The 21936-nt window shown below is 49.8% G+C and overlaps 1 protein-coding gene across 1 annotated transcript in view; it reads right to left on the reverse strand.

Moving 5' to 3' along the window:
• The window catches only part of LOC144822741 (uncharacterized), a 2085503-nt gene that overhangs the window by 935533 nt on the left and 1128034 nt on the right, over positions 1-21936 (reverse strand). The window contains exon 76 of the mRNA XM_078680596.1: positions 805-964. Within this exon, the coding sequence (XP_078536722.1) occupies positions 805-964 (160 nt within the window). The remainder of the gene's footprint in view (positions 1-804; positions 965-21936) is intronic.

Genomic DNA, 21936 nt, shown 5'->3' on the forward strand with positions numbered 1-21936 from the left:
AGTGGGTTCTGCCTGGCTTAGGTGCATGTCCTAGCCAATCAGAAACCCCATTTCTAACAGTGACTATGTCAAAAAGGGGCACTTTCCTACAGTTTGGTTATAATGAACATCATTTTTACTGTGGCATATAAGGCTCTGTTGATAATTCACTGATATCCTTGCTGAATCCCCACTCCCAAACAACTCTCAAACTGGCATTGGCTCTGGCTTGTTTTTGCAGTCCATAGTAGAAGTTCTCTTCTTCCTCTTTATTCCACAGGAATGGCTATTTGTGGAAGACTAGCATTTACTCTGAGACCTCTGTTTTTTTAAAACTATTTTTTTACCACCAGTACTGCTGATGGTTTTCTATGAGTACGTCAACCACGTGTTTTCCTTGCTAAATAACTAAACAACACTTACAGTGGCCTATCTATAGCACCACCTTTATCATTAATTAGAACTCTTAAAAAGTGACATATTTGGTCATGATAACTTGCAAAAATAAAGAAACGCAAGAAAAAGACACACACTGTTTGAACTTTTGTGATATATTAACAATTAGGCATGCCACCTAGAACTTTCCAAGTTAACGAGAATATGGCTGGAAAAGAGAACTTCATACTAGAGAATGGTAGTGCTGCCTATGTATTAATGTGTAATTAGGTCTTGTCTGCTTCAAGTTATGCAGGAGCCTCTGATAAGAAAGGTATCAGGTTCCAGACTGCAGCTGTGATAATTCAGAGTCAGTAGAACGACTAGTCAGAAGAGATTACTTACCTAACAAGGTTTAAACATATACTTGCTTTAACATTTGTAGCTAACCTTGTCTTTAGAGTGACTGATGTGAACACCATTTTACTTGGGCTCCCCTGCACAGCATCAAACCACTTTTTTCCTTCGCAGCATGGGTCTATGAGCAAAGCAGGTCGTTGCCAAGAAAAGAGAAGGATAGCAGCATTTTCCATCTGATTCTGAGTCCAGTCTGAAAAAAGATAAAATACTTCCTGTAACTAAATTACACTTACACATCTAGACAAAAACAATGATCTGCTATGTAAAGATTCACATTTCAAATGCCCTGCTGAATTAGTTTAAAAACATAATTCAGACCTTTTGTAGACTATGCTTTTTTGCTAAACACATAATAGAGTGACATTTGGGATCTTTGTGTAGGAGTTGCCTAGCAGATATCTACATTATCTTGGTATCATGTTCACACCTGGCTTCAAAATTATAATCAAAACCCAAATTATAACCCCCATACACTTGGCCACTATGTCATTTTAGCCATCAATAGTCCTTCCTACTTGAGCATCCAGTTCTGTGCTCGCCTCAGGCGAATGTGCATCTTCCAAAATGCTGTCTTTGCCCCTCCTCTATTATCTTCTGCACCATTCTTGTAAACCAGGTCTTTTTTATATTGAGGAAAATAATTTTTCGATCAACAATCATTAACAGGACTCCATTGGTTTTTGCATTGCCATCTCGTGGCAACACTTTTCACAGAACCCAACTGGTCGTTTTTCCTGATGTACGATGAAAATTCTATCAGCACGACAAAAATCAATTTTTGCAGGCCTGCATTTCTGCCCAGGAACTGTCACCCGCCACACCCCCTGTTCTCCTCAGTTCATCAGAAAGCCACATGGCCCTCACCCAAGTGAATGATTAATTTTTCCTCTCCTGCTCCCAGCCTGATAAAACATCTTTGACACAGTGATCAGGTTATCTAGACAATGGTCTGACTGCTGGACTCTAATCAGGGTAAATAAACAAATGACTTGAAAAAACAGGCTTTGATCAGGCAATTGAACAATGACCTGAAAGAAAGAGCCCTGATCAAAGCAGAGTGGACAATGCTCTGTGTACCAAGCCTTGACCAGGTCACCAACTACAAGCATAGAGTGGACAATGCTCTGTGTACCAAGCCTTGAGCAGGTCACCAACTAAAAGCATCGCCTTGTTCAAGCTATCAACTACAAACACTGCCCTGATTGGACAATGGACTGACATCCAAAAGAATGGTATGAGAAATGTATAAAAGGCTTGTAAGCTACAGAGTAAAGTAGCAGCCTCCTGGGTTTTGTCTCTGACTAGCTTGGGACTCTGTTCCATAGCCCAGGCTATTGAATACATCTGGGTTCCTCCTGCAGACGAAGGCTCCTGTGTCTCCTTTTTACTAAGTATGCAAGGCATGGAAGACTAGGGCGGTTCCCCCGTCGCCGAGACCCAGTGAGTGGGTTATTCCGGTTCTTCAAATGGCGGCCCGAATAGGGACTCCACGAGTACGGAGGTCAGGCCTGGTGGACGTGATGTGGTGCACGGAGAGACTCTGACGGAGGCGCCCTACCCAAGGATTCTTGTATTCCGGTAGACCGAATGACTCACCCGGTGTTCCTCCCCACCCGGTATGGGCCACTTGACCGCCTTCTCGGTGGAGTCCCCTAGCAAATAATTTCTGGAGCAGGACATAGCCCTACGTCTGCAAAATAGAACTACCCCTGTAAGGTAAGGGAGGACTGATCATCCACCAAGTCTGTCTGTTATTGACTTTCGCAAAAGCCAATTTGTTATTGACTTTTGCCAAAGCCAAGCAAGCAAGGTAAATTTTTAAAAACCCGCTGGTGTCTGTTCTGTATGAAATCTGTATGAATAATTGACTTTGCCAAAGCCAAGCAAGCGAGGTGAATTTTTTACCCGCTGGTGTCTGTTCTGTATGATTCCGCTATTTAATTGTCCTTTGCAAACAATGTATGTTAAACATGGCCCTTCTGCCATAATGTTTACCTCCTTATGGGTAAAATATAAGAAACGAAGCAATGTGCCCTCCTTGCAGAAATTCCAAGAAAGGATTCGGGTTTGTGCACTTTGCACTACACGAATAAACCAGAACACTCTGATCTTCACTTCATAGCCCTCATAACTTAATATTATTTTTTTTTTATTGAAGAAATTTGATATTGCAGTGGCCCAAATGCTCCAAGATGCACTACTACAGACTGTCTTCAAATGTATCCTTAATTCACATTTCCAGCAGTCTTCAGAAAGTACTAATACTGGCCACAGCAACATCTCGAGCCATTGTTTTGGGGTAAGGGCTGAATAGTTTCTTTCATTGCACGTTTATAAAGCTTTGCATCATATTCCAAACAATAACACAGGGTTTTAGGCGCAGGCAAAATGCCATTTGGGAGACAATAACCTTTCAGCACGCTTGACCGGACACATTAGTTAGAGACCGGCCATTCTTTGTGTACACCAGTCAGTCATTCGGTGTTGATAAGTGGGTCTCTGGTTGCCTTAATTTGTCCATTTGTAGACAGGAAGAGTGATGACCCTGTTGTTTTTTTTTTCAAAGCCTCCTGAGTGGAAAGAACACCCTTTCTGTAGTTGATATTAGACTTTTATTGTAATGGAGCCATTTAGTCACGCTACGCAAACACCGTCAGCCAGTCCTGGCCTTTTAGCCTGCCCTGCGGTGCTTTCTGGGACTTGCAGTCTCATTGCGTTAAATGATACAGTGAAGATTTCAATCCCTTTGAGTGTAGGCGCTTCGTGCAGAGAGGCACAAAAACGGGGCCTGGCTGCAGCCATGGTCTCAGGAAACCAGGCGCGACTTAAGGTTTTACTAAAAGCTTAAGCTTGTGGAGGAGTGTTTGTTCCCCGCCCCAGGACACATGTCGATGAAGCAATGTCTAGCACTTGAAATCCGTTGCCCTCGCGCACGGGTCAAACAGCACCCGCAGTTACCATCATGAAACCCGGCATCAGCTTTCACTTTAAGGGGTGAAGCGCCCTGTGGCACCACGTGCCTCGCTTTAAGTTGGAAAGGTTAACCTTACCAGGCCGACCGATTTTAGCTTTAGAGAGCACTTACTTAAGAAGGCTTGCAAAGTGTCTGTTTCCCTTATGGTGAGGTTTTATGGGTTACTATTGGTTTAAACCTAAAACAGGATAGCCTAATTATAAGATACTGTTAGACCTGTCAGCCTTAGGGTGGTCTCCCCTACATTTTTACCCTTTTTGCCTCCCATTTTTATCCTATATTTTGTTGGACTTAGGACTCTGGGCGCCTCACCACTGCTAAACAGTGCTGAGGTGCAGGTGCTCTCCCCTAAAACCTTGTGAGGCTGGCATATGAGCCACAAGCCACTGCTACCGCAGTAAGGCTTAATCCTCCATAGGCTAACATTGGGAACCTCCCCTTATGGACTAACTTCTGACAGGGACCTAATAAGTCTATCATGTTTGGTCTTGTTGGACTCGGGGCGGGGAACCCTTTCCAATGATATATAGGGTTTGGGCATTACTACGCTAGGGATCCCACTTTTATAAAGGGGACTTTTTCCTGCCTACACTTAGATTAGGCTGCAGACTACCCCCTCCCCTCTGCATACTGATAGCCTGCCTGGGTGGGAGGTGGGAGTGGTGACTCACACCTTCTTCCCTGGGATGAGCTGTGATGGGCTGCCCACTGTAGCCTTAACGGCCTGTCTCTCGTCACTATGACAGCTAGGTCAGGGAAGGCAGGGAACATACCAGAACTCCCTGGACTCTTCCAGAAGCCCCTGCCCCCCAGACCCTTCCAGAGACTTCCACCACTTTCTAGCCTAGACTAAAAAGATATATAAGGGAGGGTCCTGGCCTCACGTTCTTGTTACACTGCTGGACCTGGAAGAATCCCTGCTGGAGTGAGGACTGCTGCGCAAGAGGATTGCCACTGGGAAGGAGGCTGACTGCTCCAAGGAACTGCTGCCCCACAACCTGCTGAGCTGCCCTACTGTCTGCTGATCCTGCCCTGCATGGGAGACTGCAACATCACCACCAGAGTGTCTCCACAACATCCCAAAGGAACTACTTTTCTTTGAACCACATTTTAAAGAATCTTCAACCTTTTAAAGATTGCCTTTTTGGGACTGCACCCTTTTTAAGCTAAAGGAAACTACCTGTCCTTGGACCACAGCGTTTTAACCCCTTCCATGCTCATGACGGAACGGTTCCGTCATCAGCGTCGGTGCTCCGGTGCTGATGACGGAACATTTCCGTCATGAGTCAATGTGATTTATGACCCTTCAGCACTGCAGCGAAATTCACGCAGCACTGAAGAGGTTAAAGACTGCCCTTTGGAACAGCAACAACACTCTCAAGATTTGCCCTGCAACGCTGTGCCTGCCCTCAGCACTGCTTGCTCCGTGATCCTCCCGAGGGCTCTGTGATTGCCTCTGCTTCTGTTGTGTTTGCAGTTACCGCTCTAAGTGTACTGGGGATGCTCAGACGTGAGTCCCAGACACTCCACACCACTGGAATCAAGCTAGCCGGGCTGATGAGAGGTGTTACCTCGAAGCCGGGCCGGTCCTCGGATGCTTGTTTCCGTTCTGGGAAGGACATGGCTTTTGTAGTTCGGACTGGACTGTTCTCATGGGGCAACAGGGTCAGCGCTGATTTGCATATCGCCATTGTCTAACCCAGGGTGGTGTGGAGTGGAAAAACGATGGATTTGGGCCCAGATCTTTTGACTGGGGTGAATGTGTGACATTGATCCACATTCTGTCCATCATTGTTGTGTTTGCAGTTACCGCTCTAAGTGTACTGGGGATGCTCAGACGTGAGTCCCAGACACTCCACACCACTGGAATCAAGCTAGCCGGGCTGATGAGGTGTTACCTCGAAGCCGGGCCGGTCCTCGGGGTGTGGCACGGTTACAACGAATTTTTTACAACGCACTACCATTACATCGCAACTTTTACCACGCAAACCATTACAACGCATTGCGCTGGGGGGCGCTCTAGGATAGGGAATGTATTTAATATACTATCCAACACCTTCCCTGCTATCCACGGGGACTGGAGTTGGAATAGTAAATTAAATAATTCACTATCCAGCGCCTAAAAGCATTATGCGTTGTAATGGACTGCGTGGTAAAAACCGCGTTGTGAAGGCATGCGTGGTAAAAGCATGCGTTGTAGTGACACCAATCCGTCCTCGGATGCTTGTTTCCGTTCTGGGAAGGACATGGCTTTTGTAGTTCGGACTGGACTGTTCCCATGGGGCAACAGGGTCAGCGCTGATTTGCATATCGCCATTGTCTAACCCAGGGTGGTGTGGAGTGGAAAAACGATGGATTTGGGCCCAGATCTTTTGACTGGGGTGAATGTGTGACATTGATCCACATTCTGTCCATCATTGTTGTGTTTGCCTCTGCTTCTGGCGCAAGCTGACTGAAACTGGCCCTGAGGTCACCGCCACTGGGACCGGAGCACGCTGTGTAGCGCTGAGAAGCAAAGCGCTGTGTGACAGGAGGCTCCGTCGTTGCCCCGGACTTGGAGGCACTGTTAAGCGCTGTGCTAAAGGAGTGCTGTGTGGACGTGACCCCCACCCGTGCAGCGCCTGCTGAGCCCGAGGCCCCAGGGGGAGAGGAGCCTCGCACCCGCAACCACCACCCCAGGTAACGCCTCAGTGCTACCAGGCTGCTGCGAGGGGGCGGGGTGCGGGTTGGCCGGGTACCTGGAGTGTGGGCTTTGTGCTTGGCTGGGAACCGTCCTTCACTGACCGGCCTACGGGGGCATAATTACTTAGTAATTGACACTGGGGCATTTTTTAGCATTACCAGCAGCGCCTGGGCAGCCGCACTTCCTACGCTGGGAGCATCATTTCTATGAGAGGCACACTTATTACGCTACAAGGGAACTTTGGCCTAAGAACCTTCCCCCAGTGAATTTTGACCATAAGAACCTACCTCAAGTGAACTTTTGCCATCCAAGGACACTGTGAGAAAGACATTACCAGCAGGAGCCCTTGGCACACATGAGCTTTTGGTGATTTGATCAGGCCTGGGAACTGGATTCATTCTTATTGGTTATTGATCATGCTTGGAAACTGGAATCCTTTTTATTATTGATCAGGCCTGGTAACTGGATTTATTCTTATTGATTATTGATCTTGCTTGGAAACTGGAATCCTTTTTATTATTGATCTTGCCTGGAGCTGGATTTACCTGCTTTTGGTTCTCGCATCATTTTTAGTTAAAGCTATTCTTATTTTTATATAAAACTGGTGTGGTGTTCCTTTTGTGAGTGTTTTTACTGTGTCATCGCCGTTGTGTGTTGCACAAATACTTTACACATTGCCTCTGAAGTTACGCCTTTGCTGCTCTGCGCCAAGCTACCAGGTCGGAAGCGGTGGTCCCTACTTGGACTAGGGTGCAGACCCCTGCCAACTAGAGACCCCGGTTCTAACATTGGTGATCGAGCGGTGGGATAGGACTTGTGCTTGTGTAACACCACGCAGCGACGCAGTGTACACCGCAACCCTACACCTGACTCTACTGAATTTTTGTCTACCCTTTCCAATTGGCATTTTGGATTTTTTTTTTTTTTTTTAAATTCTCCCTGACTGGCTGCTCTTTTTAAAAGTCCTTTTGCCTAAGTCCCATTGGTTTTCTCTACAAACGTCTGAGGCCCCACCTAGCAACATGGAATTCGAGCTGGCCAATCTGGAAGTTTACACAGTGGCGCAACTCAAAGAGTTCTGCGAGGAGAAAGGGGTGCCCTTCAAGCGAAGAGCCAAGAAGGCAGAGCTTCAGAAAGCTTTGAGAGCATGGGTAACAGCCCACTCAGAAGGAGATGGGGACGAGCAAGGACCAGAGCATGACGCCACAGGAAACGTGGACCTACTGCACTTGGCGGGAAATGGTAATTTGTTACCAGGTACAAGGGTACCTTCCAGGGCAGGCAGTAGTGTGTCAGTGAAGAGCCTGTCAGTAGAGGACCTGGAGGACAGGAGGGAGGAGAGACAGCTCAAGTTGGAGCTTGCCAAGCTGGAGAAAGAGCGGGAAAGAGAAAGGTGGGCCATGGAGCAGGATCGCGAGAACAAGCGACTGGCTATGCGGGAAAAAGAACTTGCCCTGGCTATGCGGGAAAAAGAACTTGCCCATGAGCTCAGCCTGAAGGAACTGGAAATCCGGGCCCTAGAAGTAGGGGCCAACAGCAACAAGAATGGTGGCAGCGTACCTATGGAAGCTTCACGTGAGTCCAGGGTCTTTATGCCTAAAGATGTGATGGCCAGTTTTAAGGTGGGGGATAACATTGATAAGTGGTTAGCCGCCTATGAGGTGTCTTTAAGAGCCCATGGGGTCCCAGAGAGTTATTGGGGGGGTGGTTTGTATAAGTACCTACCTCCAGATGTTAGGGACACCCTCCTTTACCTAGAGAAGGAAGACCAGACTAACTATTCTGTCATGAAAGCCGCATTGCTTAAGAGGTTCGGTATTACCCCTGAGAGGTATAGGCAGAGGTTTAGGAATAGCCACAAACTTCCCACACAGAACTGGGTAGACTTCCTGGACTATGCTAGTAAAGCTTTAGAGGGTTGGGTGCGGGGCAGCAATGTGCATGACTATGAAGGGTTGTATGACTTGTTTTTAAGAGAGCACCTTCTAGAGAAATGTTTTCCAGAGCTGCGCCAACACCTGGTTGACCGCAAGTTGACCAATCCTAGGAAGCTTGCAGAGGAGGCGGACACCTGGGTCAGTACCAGGGTGTCCAACAAGGGTTCTGGGGGGGACTCCCAAAGGGGTGGTCAGGGTTCCTACCAGAAGAAAGAGGGGGGAGACAAAAAGAAAGAGTTTCCCAAAGGCCCCCAAAATAATTCACAAGGGAAAGGGTCTGGGTCCCAGCCCCAATCTGGCCACCAGAAGCCCACTTATCCTGACAAAGGTCAGCAGCCCAGAATTGTCCGGTGCTATGAGTGTGGTGAACTTGGACACTACAAGGGGGATCCCAAGTGTCGCAAGAGAGCACCACAGCCCACTGGAGGTAAAAACCCCGGGGAGGCTAGTGTAGCGCTTGGGGAGGAGCTGTCCCTAGATGATGGGAGTGAGGGGGCAGGGCTTGTCCTAGTGTCTCTGGGAGACAGTGAGATGGTTCCCAAGGTCCATGTGCCCTCAAATACTACCAAGTATAGGCAGTGGGTCACCCTCAATGGCCGGGGGTGGAGGCCCCGAGGGACACAGGTGCCAGCATGACTATGGTAAGGAGTCAGCTGGTGTCCCCAGAGCAAATAATTCCTGATGCAGTCCATCCAGTTGTGATGGCTGACAACAGGGGGGGTCACTATCCCATAGCACAGGTTCCATTTGAGTGGGGAGGGGTTTCAGGCCTTTTAAGAGTTTCTGTGAGCCCTGCCATGCCAGTGGACTGTCTGTTAGGGAATGACCTAGAGCATACTGCCTGGAAGGAGGTAGAGCTCAAAGCGCATGTGGAGATGCTGGGGTTACCGGAGTGGATTTGTGCTACCACACGGTCTATGGCTGCCCGTAAAGGGAGTCAGCCAGGGCTGGAGCCTGGAAAAATGGCCCAGCCAGCTGCTAAGAAGGGAGGAGCCCGAGGGCGTGGGAAGCCCGCCCCGGTGCAGTCACCCCGTGAGATGGATGGGGCACCTGAGGAGGTCGCACCGGAGTCCACAGAGGGGGACGTTGTTCCCTTGGGGGACCTACCTACCCCTGCAGGGTGGCAGGTGGAAGGAGGGCCCACCAGGGAGGAGTTTTGCCGGGCACAGAAGGAGTGCCCCACCCTTGAGGGCATGAGGCGACAGGCCGAAGCCCAAGCAGCAGGCAATGCCTCCGCAAAGTATCATATTTACTGGGAGGATGGGCTCCTTTACAGTGAGCCCAAGGCTCCTGTGCATGGGTCATCAAGGGCCTTAGTGGTCCCCCAGTGCTACAGGGCCTTTCTTTTTGAACTGGCCCATGAGATCCCTTTGGCAGGACACTTGGGCCAAGACAAGACCTTTGCTAGGCTTGTCCCACATTTTTATTGGCCGCAGATGAGGATCTCCTCAGATACATTCTGCAGGACCTGTCTGACCTGCCAAGCTAGTGGGAAAACAGGGACTAAGCTGAAGGCTCCCCTGGAACCGCTGCCTGTCGTTAGCACCCCCTTTGAGAGGGTGGGCATCGACATTGTTGGGCCTATGGATCCACCGACTTCTTCTGGTCACAGGTTTATCCTGGTTCTGGTGGACCACGCCACCCGGTACCCAGAGGCTATTCCTCTGAGAACCATCACTGCACCTGCAGTGGCACGGGCCCTGATGGGGATTTTTACAAGAGTGGGTTTTCCCAAAGAGGTGGTGTACGACAGGGGTACCAATTTTATGTCTGCCTACATGCAAGCCATGTGGAAAGAGTGTGGGGTTACTTATAAGTTCTCCACCCCTTACCACCCACAGACCAATGGTCTCGTGGAGAGATTTAACAAGACCCTAAAGGGCATGATCAGGAGTCTGCCTGAGGGCCTGAGGAAAAAGTGGGACATCCTCTTGCCCTGTTTGTTGTTTTCCTACAGGGAGGTACCGCAGAAAGGAGTGGGATTCAGCCCCTTTGAGCTTTTGTACGGTCACCCTGTTAGAGGACCTCTCAGTTTAGTGAAGGATGGGTGGGAGAAGACTCCAAGGAGGCTTCCCCAAGATGTAGTGAGCTACATGCTGGCCTTCCGCAGCCAAATGGCTAAGTTGTGGAAGCAAGCTTCTGACAACTTAGAGGCCAGCCAGGCGGTGATGAAGGAATGGTACGACCAGAATTCTCACCCTGTGGAGCTGGAACCTGGACAGAAGGTGTGGGTCATGGAGCCTGGGGAGCTTAGTGCCCTCCAGGATCGCTGGACTGGCCCTTATGAGATATTGGAAAAGAAGGGTAAGGCCACTTACCTAGTGGACCTTAAGACCCCCAGGCAGCCCCACCGGGTGCTACACGCCAACCGCCTCAAACCCCACCATGAGAGGTCTGAGCTCACCTTACTGATGGTGACTGATGGGGCCGAGGAAGAGGAAAGTGAACCTCTCCCGGACCTCTTTGCTTCCAAAGAGAAGGATGGATCGGTGGAGGGAGTGGTCCTCTCCCCATCCTTGACTCCTGAGCAACAGAGGGACTGTCGCCAGGTCCTGGGGCAGTTCGCCTCAGTGTTTTCCCTTATCCCTGGGATTACCCACCTGTGTACCCATGATGTGGACACAGGAGACAGCCCCCCTGTCAAGTCCAAGTCTTACAGGTTGTCGGATAAGGTGAAGGCCAGCATCCAGAGTGAGGTCACTAAGATGCTGGAATTGGGGGTGATAGAGCCCTCCAACAGCCCTTGGTCCAGTCCGGTGGTTCTGGTACCAAAAGCTGCCCCACCGGGCACCACACCCGAACTTAGGTTCTGTGTGGATTACAGGGGACTGAACTCTGTGACCAAGACTGACGCTCATCCTATCCCGAGGGCGGATGAGCTCATTGACAGGTTGGGGGTTGCCCGATACCTAAGTACCTTTGACCTCACGTCGGGGTACTGGCAGATCGCCCTAACAGATGGAGCTAAAGAGAGGTCCGCCTTTTCCACCCCAGAGGGCCACTACCAGTTTAGAGTGATGCCCTTTGGACTGAAAAATGCTCCTGCCACCTTCCAGCGGCTGGTGAACCGGGTCCTCTCCGGTTTAGAGGCCTTCTCTGCTGCCTACCTGGACGACATAGCTGTCTTCAGTAGCAGCTGGGAGGACCATTTGGGTCACCTCCAGGAAGTGCTTCAGGCTCTGCAGCAGGCAGGCCTGACTATCAAAGCTAGCAAATGCCAGATAGGGCAGGGGTCGGTAGTCTACCTAGGACACTTGGTAGGCGGGGGCAAGGTGCCGCCCCTACAGGCCAAGATAGAAACCATCCTGGCCTGGGAGCCTCCCAAAACACAGACTGAGGTCAGGGCATTCCTGGGCCTCACAGGTTACTACCGCAGATTTGTCAAGGGCTATGGCACCATTGTGGCCCCCTTGACTGAGCTAACCTCTAAGAAATACCCTAGGAAAGTGATCTGGACAGAGGCTTGCCAAAAAGCCTTTGACTCTCTAAAGCAGGCCATGTGCACCGCTCCTGTGCTCCGGGCCCCTGACTTCTCCAAAGAGTTCATTGTCCAAACGGACGCCTCAGAGCATGGCATAGGGGCGGTACTTTCGCAACTCAATGAGGCGGGTAGAGACCAACCAGTAGCCTTCATCTCCAGGAACAGCGGAGGAGTGCGATAGAGAGAGAAGCCTTCGCGGTGGTCTGGGCTGTAAAGAAGCTGAGGCCATATTTGTTTGGCTCCCACTTCCTGATCCAGACTGACCACCGGCCCCTCAGGTGGCTCATGCAAATGAGGGGCGAGAATCCCAAATTGTTGAGGTGGTCCATTTCTCTACAGGGCATGGACTTCAGGGTGGAACACAGACCCGGAGTAGACCACGCCAATGCTGACGGTCTCTCTCGGTTTTTCCGCCTTAGTGATGAGAACTCCCTAGAGGTTGGGTAGTTCTCCCCGCTTTCAGCAGGGGGGGACACGTGTTAGACCTGTCAGCCTTAGGGTGGTCTCCCCTACATTTTTGCCCTTTTTGCCTCCCATTTTTATCCTATATTTTGTTGGACTTAGGACTCTGGGCGCCTCACCACTGCTAAACAGTGCTGAGGTGCAGGTGCTCTCGCCTAAAACCTTGTGAGGCTGGCATATGAGCCACAAGCCACTACTACCGCAGTAAGGCTTAATCCTCCATAGGCTAACATTGGGAACCTCCCCTTATGGACTAACTTCTGACAGGGACCTAATAAGTCTATCATGTTTGGTCTTGTTGGACTCGGGGCGGGGAACCCTTTCCAATGATATATAGGGTTTGGGCATTACTACGCTAGGGATCCCACTTTTATAAAGGGGACTTTTTCCTGCCTACACTTAGATTAGGCTGCAGACTCCCCCCTCCCCTCTGCATACTGATAGCCTGCCTGGGCTGGGAGGTGGGAGTGGTGATTCACACCTTTTTCCCTGGGATGAGCTGTGATGGGCTGCCCACTGTAGCCTTAACGGCCTGTCTCTCGTCACTATGACAGCTAGGTCAGGGAAGGCAGGGAACATACTAGAACTCCCTGGACTCTTCCAGAAGCCCCTGCCCCCCAGACCCTTCCAGAGACTTCCACCACTTTCTAGCCTAGACTAAAAAGATATATAAGGGAGGGTCCTGGCCTCACGTTCTTGTTACACTGCTGGACCTGGAAGAATCCCTGCTGGAGTGAGGACTGCTGCGCAAGAGGATTGCCACTGGGAAGGAGGCTGACTGCTCCAAGGAACTGCTGCCCCACAACCTGCTGAGCTGCCCTACTGTCTGCTGATCCTGCCCTGCATGGGAGACTGCAACATCACCACCAGAGTGTCTCCACAACATCCCAAAGGAACTACTTTTCTTTGAACCACATTTTAAAGAATCTTCAACCTTTTAAAGATTGCCTTTTTGGGACTGCACCCTTTTTAAGCTAAAGGAAACTACCTGTCCTTGGACCATAGCGTTTTAAAGACTGCCCTTTGGAACAGCAACAACACTCTCAAGATTTGCCCTGCAACGCTGTGCCTGCCCTCAGCACTGCTTGCCCTGTGATCCTCCCAAGGGCTCTGTGATTGCCTCTGCTTCTGGCACAAGCTGACTGAAACTGGCCCTGAGGTCACCGCCACTGGGACCGGAGCACGCTGTGTAGCGCTGAGAAGCAAAGCGCTGTGTGACAAGAGGCTCCGTCGTTGCCCCGGACTTGGAGGCACTGTTAAGCGCTGTGCTAAAGGAGTGCTGTGTGGCCGTGACCCCCACCCGTGCAGCGCCTGCTGAGCCCGAGGCCCCAGGGGGAGAGGAGCCTCGCACCCGCAACCACCACCCCAGGTAACGCCTGAGTGCAACCAGGCTGCTGCGAGGGGGCGGGGTGCGGGTTGGCCGGGTACCTGGAGTGTGGGCTTTGTGCTTGGCTGGGAACCGTCCTTCACTGACCGGCCTACGGGGGCATAATTACTTGGTAATTGACACTGGGGCATTTTTTAGCATTACCAGCAGCGCCTGGGCAGCCACACTTCCTACGCTGGGAGCATAATTTCTATGAGAGGCACACTTATTATGCTACAAGGGAACTTTGGCCTAAGAACCTTCCCCCAGTGAATTTTGACCATAAGAACCTACCTCAAGTGAACTTTTGCCATCCAAGGACACTGTGAGAAAGACATTACCAGCAGGAGCCCTTGGCACACATGAGCTTTTGGTGATTTGATCAGGCCTGGGAACTGGATTCATTCTTATTGGTTATTGATCATGCTTGGAAACTGGAATCCTTTTTATTATTGATCAGGCCTGGGAACTGGATTTATTCTTATTGATTATTGATCTTGCTTGGAAACTGGAATCCTTTTTATTATTGATCTTGCCTGGAGCTGGATTTACCTGCTTTTGGTTCTCGCATCATTTTTAGATAAAGCTATTCTTATTTTTATATAAAACTGGTGTGGTGTTCCTTTTGTGAGTGTTTTTACTGTGTCATCGCCGTTGTGTGTTGCACAAATACTTTACACATTGCCTCTGAAGTTACGCCTTTGCTGCTCTGCGCCAAGCTACCAGGTCGGAAGCGGTGGTCCCTACTTGGACTAGGGTGCAGACCCCTGCCAACTAGAGACCCCGGTTCTAACAGATACCCATAGTCCTCACTGGGAGCTTTTCAATAAATTGTTGCACTATTCATGGTTATGTACATTCTAATAATGTATCTAGTAACTCACTCTTTTGAAACAAACTACTGCTGCAATATCTACACTTTGTGAAACACCACATCTTGGTCTTGTGGAGACTAACATTCAAAATGCATTTTCAAAATGCCCAACTTTTAGGTTAAGCGTTGCAGTGTCATAAATCATATTAGATGCCACACATTGTTATTTCATATATTTGAAGGAGTGTTATGAATTGCACTGCATGTGGAAATAAGGATGCCATGCAGTACACAATTTTACTGTAAACTAGCTTATCCGTCGCGCGTTGCTGCGATCTCAGAAGAAAGGAAATTTAAGGAAACTTGTAATGCTAACATTCAAAATACATTGTGTCATTTATATTGCAACTTATTCATTTTAATATGGAAAACATTTTAAAGTGTTGTTTTAATTGTGTTTATTTATTCGAGTGCTTGTGGATACACGGTATTTTTTGTTTTTCTGTCTGGTGCGTACACTAATAAATCAGAAGGTTTTCCGACGCGTGAGCTGGCCACATACAGTTGTCCATGTGAGAAGCACGGATTCTCCAAATCTAGTCCACACACTTACAGCGATTGTCCTTGTGATTTGTTGATGGTCATTGCAAAAGCGAGTCGCACCGGAAACTGTAAACGTTCAGTATTGGAAAGATTATGATGGCCCTGGAGGTTCGGGGAGCCGATATTTAACAAAGTTTTCTTTTTTTTTTTTGCCCGAAACCTTCGCGGGAGTGTACTCAACAACTTTTAACAATTATTATTATTATTTATTTTTTTGCCAGAACCTTCGCTGGAGTGTACCGAACAACTTCCCAAAGTTTCATGCCGATCGGATGAACGGTGTAGTAATGCATAAAGGACAAACGGACATACTTTGGTTTTTATATATATAGACTGGGATACAGCAACTCTTTTGGAGCTACGCTTCTGATGGTTTCAATGTAGGATAGAATTGTCATAACTGACAGAAATCTTATTATGTATTAATTCCTCTCTATCACTTCAGAACTAGAAACCTGAAACGATCATTTATTCACTCTTGATATTTTTGGATTATTGCGGTTGCAATCTACAAATGTTACTCTCATGTTGAAGACTCAGGGGCCCATTATGATAGCGGGCGGGGGCAATCCGCTCGCCATCCACTCTCGTTTTCCCCCCCGCCATATTAGTATGGCGGGGGGACCTCGGCGGACGGAAAGACCGTCCGCCGCTTTCCGCCCTGGTCGCCTTGCGGCCGGGGAGGAAAAAGAATAATATGGTGGTGGTGTCTATCAGACACCACCAGCCATAATATGATGTGCATTTGGCAATGCCTTTCCGTGGCGGCATTAAGGCAGGCGGACTTCACTCTGGGGGCCCCGTGCGGGCCCCCAGAGTGAAGGAGAGTAGGGGGGTGCACATGGGGGGGTACCTGTGGTACCCGCCTTCATTTGCATTTACAAAGCGGCAGGCACAGCGCGGTGCCTGCCGCTTTGTAAATGCAAATGTGAAAGTGCTTTTTCAGCATTGTGGCGGGCGGTGCTGAGAGCACCGCCCGCCACAATGCTTAACATGCAGGATGTGCCCGCCACTGTGGCGGGCACATCCTAATACCACCCCCGGGACCCCTGCCCTTATGGCGGGCGGTCCCGAGTCCCACTAGGATGACCCCCTAAATGTGAACACCTGCTTATTGTTTGTCACATATTGTGGCATTCTTTAAATTGTTTTTAAAAATGTAACGCTTTTTGTAAATGCATTTTAATATAGTTGGATTGTTTTTTGATTAACAGCCCTGAAGAAGTTTCCTACTTGGGGAACTAAACATGTAGGTTGTGATACAATAGGAATATCCTTGAAAAAAGTAATAAAGAGAACGTTTTAAAAGAAATTGGAAAGTTTTGATGAAATCATGGTTGTTAGATCTGGGGGTCTCTAGTTGGCAGATGTAGGTACCAGTGTCCAAATAGGGATCCTTGCTTCTAGTCAGGGCAAGGAGGATACACTCTTTGGATAACCCCTGCTCACCCCCCTTGGTAGCTTGGCACGAGCAGACAGGTTTATCAAAGGCAATGAGTAAAGTATTTGTACCAACACTCACAGTAACACAGTGAAAACACCACAAATAGACTCCACACCAGTTTAGAAAAATAAAGTATCTTTATCTAAACTACACAAGACCAAAACGACAAAAAATCCAACATACCCAGTTCAAGAATATGATTTCAAAAGAGTTCTAGGGTTTGCGTCAAAATAATCCACAGTTGCGTCACTTTTACCCCCAAGTACCAGTAGATGCGACAAAAGTTCCTAGCGGCAACTGCAGCGTCGCAAAACAAGCGATGCGTCACTCCTGGGACACTGGGGAGGCAATGCGACAACCCCATTGCACGCATCGGGTGTGTTTCAACGAATCTGGTCGGTATGGGGAGCGATGCGATACCTTGTATGGATTCCGGGGTACAGCTTCTCCGGTAGGATGCGTCTCACACAGGCACGATGCAAAAATCTTTGGGGCGGCGACGATGTTCGATGCAGCGGCGATGCGCAGCGCAGCATTGATCCCCTTCTGCCGTGGCCCCTCGATGCGTTGGCGCTGGATTCTGCGACGATGTTCGCAGCGGCGGGATGCAGTCCGCAAGCAAAGGGTGCGTCGGTTTTCACTGCGACGATACTCGCAGCGACAGGAATCTTCCTGCACCGGGGCGATGCGCTCTGCAAGCAAACGATGCGTCGGTTCTTGCAGCAGCAACAGGCACTGCGAGGATCTGCGCAGTGACGGAAATCTTCTTGCACTGTTAACGATGCGCTCTGCAAGCAAGCGATGCATTCTAATTGTAGATTGTCTTCTTTTCTTCTTGTCCAGCTCCCCAAACAGCAGAAAACACAGAGGCCCCACAAATTGATCAAGCTCTCCAGGTAGGTCAGAACTCACACAGCAGAGTTCAGAGGGGAAGCTGGGGGTGAAGTCCTTTTGTTCCTGGGACTTCTTAACAGGAGGCCAGCTCTCTTCAGGCCCCTGGAGATCTCTTCAAGCAAGGGGACACAGCAACAGCAAAGTCCTTCCCCTCTCCTTGGCAGAATAGCAACTGCAGGTCAGCCCTTCTTCACAACTCAGGGGTCCCTCCCAGAACTGGGGCTGGACAGAGGGGAGGATACTGCCATGTCCTTTATCCAGTTTTGCAACAGAGCAGGAGCTAAAAGCTCCCTGAGCTGGCTCAAACTGGAAAATGCATGGAGGTCACCAAATGTGCCCTTCAAAGCAGACTGGGGTAGCTGGAAAGCATACCCACCTCAGCCCAAAAACTCAAAAACTAAGTCATGTGTGGGAGAGGGTCACACCTCCCTGTGACAGGAAACCTACTGTTCTACCTTCCACTGCTTGAGCTCAGCTCAACAGCAGGCCTGGGCATAGTTCGCTGAGTTTCACTACATGGAACTCCGCGAAGCGACAAAAAAACTCAGCGGAGTTCCGCAAGTGGCAGACTTCAGTGCGAACAGCCATGGTCTTCCTGCCACTTGGGTAGAAATTCTGCCTGAGCAGCAGCTTGCACTTAACACTACGCTGCACTACGGGGAGTGGAGTTTTCTGCACTCCGCAAGCTCCGTGGAGTGCAGAAAACCTCCCAAACTCCGCAATCGCAGGGAAGTTCACTGCCCAGGCCTACTCTGCAGCAGGCAGGCAGAATCATGTTTATGGTTGGCAGCACTAGCTTGCTTCCGGACCCTGAAAGGCTACTACCAGGAGTACTTGGCATCATACTTACAACACTGGAATCGATGATGGGGTATGATTCCAACATGTTTGATACTAACATGACCGGTTTCAGTGCAGCCACTATCTAGGTAGATATCTCATAATAACTGATGTCCAATATATGTATTAAAATGGCTGCCCGCACTTACAAAGCCTGGAGAATCAACTCTGGGGTTTGTAGGGGTGCCCTTGCAGGAGCACCCTTACACTTATAAACAAGCAACCTGCCCTCTGGACTGAAGAGTCTGCCATAGGGGTGGCTTATAGATTTTAAGTGCATTGACCTCAAATATAAGGAAACTTATATCTGTTGTGAGAGGTGCAAGCATTATCTCATACAGTCTGCAATGACAGGCCCGTGGTCACTACTTAAGTGGACTCCCAGGGGTGTCTCAATATATGCTGCAGCCCATGGGAAACCCGTGGTGTACCTATGCCCTGGTTACCTTAGTACCATATGCTAGGGAATTACAAGGGTGCACAAGTGGCCAATTGTTGATGTACAGTACTTACCATGGTCAATTTAGGTAGAAAGCACAGTGTGACTAGGGTCCTGATTAGTCTAGGTCAAAAACACACCAGGCACAAAGTGGGGGTAACCATGAAAGCAGATCCTACTTTCCTAAACAGGTTTCCTAATGGGGGCCAGTGTGACAGCACATTCGGAGATCCATCGGTGGAGGTAGTGTGCTGGGCGTTGGCATTCATGGTGGTTGACAGTGGGGCTTTCTAAGGGAGGTGGCGGGTTGGTCTTCAGAGATCTTGTTCCAGCTTCTGAGCGGTTTGCGGTGGGCTTGGTGGTGTTCGGTGGGTTTGAAAAAGGAGAAGTGGACTCAGTGGTGGTCTGTCCAATGTAGTTTGGAAGTGTGGCGGACGGAGATGCTGTTGCCTGCAGAGAAGATAGGGTCGATCGTGTGTCCTGCTGAATAGATTGGGGAGGAGACCAGTTGTTTGAGCCCGATGGTGGCAAAGTTGCCTGGTAGGGATAATGTATTGTAGTTGTCAAGGTTGTTCAGGTGGAAATTGAGGTTGCCAAGGAGGATGTAGTCCGTTGAGGCGAGAGTGTGGTGAGCAATGTAGTCAGCTCCGGTTTGGCTGAAGGGGGACAGGGGCCAGGAGGTCTATGGATGAGGGTGCCATGCAGGGTGACATTCGGGTTGATCTGGATCTGGAAATGGAGGTGTTCCATGTCGGGCGAGTGGTCGTCGGAACTAGTTGTGAGGCAAAGAGTGTTGTGTATGACGGCGATGCCTCCTCCCAGTTTGCACGGTCCTTGTGGATGGATTTGGGGATGGTGGTTGAGATGTTCCGGGCTGAGGTGGGATTAATCCAGTTTTCCATGAAGAAGGCGATGTCAGAGGAGATGGAGTCGAGCAGGCCCTGATCTCCTCTGCGTGTCTATTGAGGGAGTGTGTGTTGAATAGGATGCAGCTGAGGTGGTCAGGGTCTTGTGGGCCGTGAGGACGGTGGGTCTGGTGTGCGGAGGTAGTAGGTGCAGTTGTGGCAGGTGAATGTGCCTTGGGTCTTCTTCGCAGATGCAAGGTGGCAGGCGGTGGAATGTCTGATGTTGAGTGCGTGGAGGGTGCAGGCATCGTAGTGGTGGAAGGTGCAGGGACCAAGTTTTGTTGCGCTGGGTGCCATCCAGGCACATGACAGGCGCAGACGGGCTTTCCTTTGGCTCTCTTGTGCCGGTGCCGTTTAGTAGTGCTGGGGAGGGCTGTTCAATTGGGCGCTGGGAATCGGGGCTGGAAGGGGGTGGGCCGTGGGGAACGAGCAGCGGTGTAGGCAGAAATGGGGACACGGAGAAGGGGAAAGGGAAAAAGCGAACCAGAGCAAAATAAACAGACAGAAAAAGGATACAAGACAGAACAGAAAATAAAACAGAACGGAAAATAAAAAACAGAGAATAAAAGACAGAGAAAGGCTATGAAAAACAACTCAACAGAAACAAGAGACAGGATCTCCAATGGGCCACTGGCAAAGCCACATGTGTTCTGACTGTGCAAGCGCTACCACGCTGGCCTTAGCTACCACGCTTGCCTTAACCACGCATATGGCAGTGCGCAGTCTAGCTGCTGGCTGCAGCTTGGAGGAAGCAGGAAGACGCCAGAAAGAGAGAAAGCAGTTATGTAAGTGGGGATGGGGATGGGGGTGAGGCGGGGTTTTGGGAGGGGTAGTTTGTATGGGTTGGGGGGTGGGTTCGTTTCAAGGGCTGGGGGTCGGAGGTCGTTTTCAGGGCTAGGAGGTCGGGTCATTTTCAGGGCTGGGGGGTCGGTCATTTTCAGGGAAGGGGTTGGGTTATTTTCATGGTTGGGGGTTGGGGTGGGGTCGTTTTCAGGGCTGGGGGGATTGGGGTCGTTTTCAGGGATGAGGGGTCGGTGTCCATTTTGGGTCAGGTATTTTCGGGGGGGGGCGGGGTAATTTTCAGGGTTGGGTAGTTTTTTTTTTATTAGGGTTTAGGGTATTAGGCCTAAGGGAAGTGTAAGGAGTTGGGTAGTTTTAGGGACAGCAGAGGGTTTGAGGGGGTCGGGGTAGTGTATGTTAAGGGACAGGGTTTTAGGGCTCAGGGCAGGTGGAGGGGAATGGGTCATCAAGCTAAGATTTAGGGCTTAGGGGAGGGTGGGGTAGATTTTTATGGGGGGGTCGGGGTAGTTTTTTGATAGGGGTTAGGTTTCTACCCTAAAGGCAGTGGAAGGGGTTGGGGATAGTGCTTGGGTGGCAGAGTGTCAGGGACGTGTATATTAAGGGTTAGGGACAGCGTGGGGGTCGGGATATTTTGATCTCAAGGTGGGGCAGGTAGGGGGTTTGTAGCTTAGGGCGGGGGGAGGGGTGTGGTGACATTAGTCACACATACCCCTTGATCATTAACGCCTTTACCACAATATTATGTGGTAAAGGCATGCATGGGAAAGTAGAGCGTAGTGAAGACGCAATTGTGGTTCGGCTGCGTAGTAGAGGCACGTGTGGTTTAGCCATGCGTGCCTGTATCATACAACCCTGGGCCTCCAGGGATGAGGTACAGGTGGAAGCCTGCGGGTGGAGGAGGGACTGGAACCCTGCACCTGGATCGCAGATGGCAGACAGCTACTGCGTAGAGCTGCGCTGCATGGGAAGCAACGCACGCTGACATGCAGACCATAGGAAACTAGTCGACCTTATAACGGCCACCGAAAATTCTCTCTTGGTGATTTATCCAACCACCAACCAGCTTGAGCAGCAATATCGGGATATGACACTAGAATCCAGACTTTAGAATTGAGGGTAGACAGGGCCACTCGCAGCTAAATAATGTCCACCTTATTGGCCTCCCTGAGGGAGCGGAAGGTCAAGATGCGGTTGCATTCACTACACAATGGCTGAGGGAACTACTGCCGGAATCCTCTCTCTCTACTTCCTGATTGAGAGGGCCCGCCGCGTACTGGTGCAGGCCCCAGACCATTCATATTTAAAGGACCACACTATCATGACAGAGATTCAATACTGCGTGAGACCAGGAAATTGCAGGATATCAGATTGGAGAATGTACTTGTGATGTTCTTCCAGGCGTACACATGGAGTGCAGCGCCAACGCAGCTCTTTCATGGCGTTGAAGCAACAACTTCGGGCACTGGACATGAAGTACTTCCTGCTCTTTCCCACATGGCAACGTGTGGTATCTGCTGAG

Source organism: Lissotriton helveticus, chromosome 3_1, assembly GCF_964261635.1.
Source record: "Lissotriton helveticus chromosome 3_1, aLisHel1.1, whole genome shotgun sequence".
NCBI lineage: Eukaryota > Metazoa > Chordata > Amphibia > Caudata > Salamandridae > Lissotriton > Lissotriton helveticus.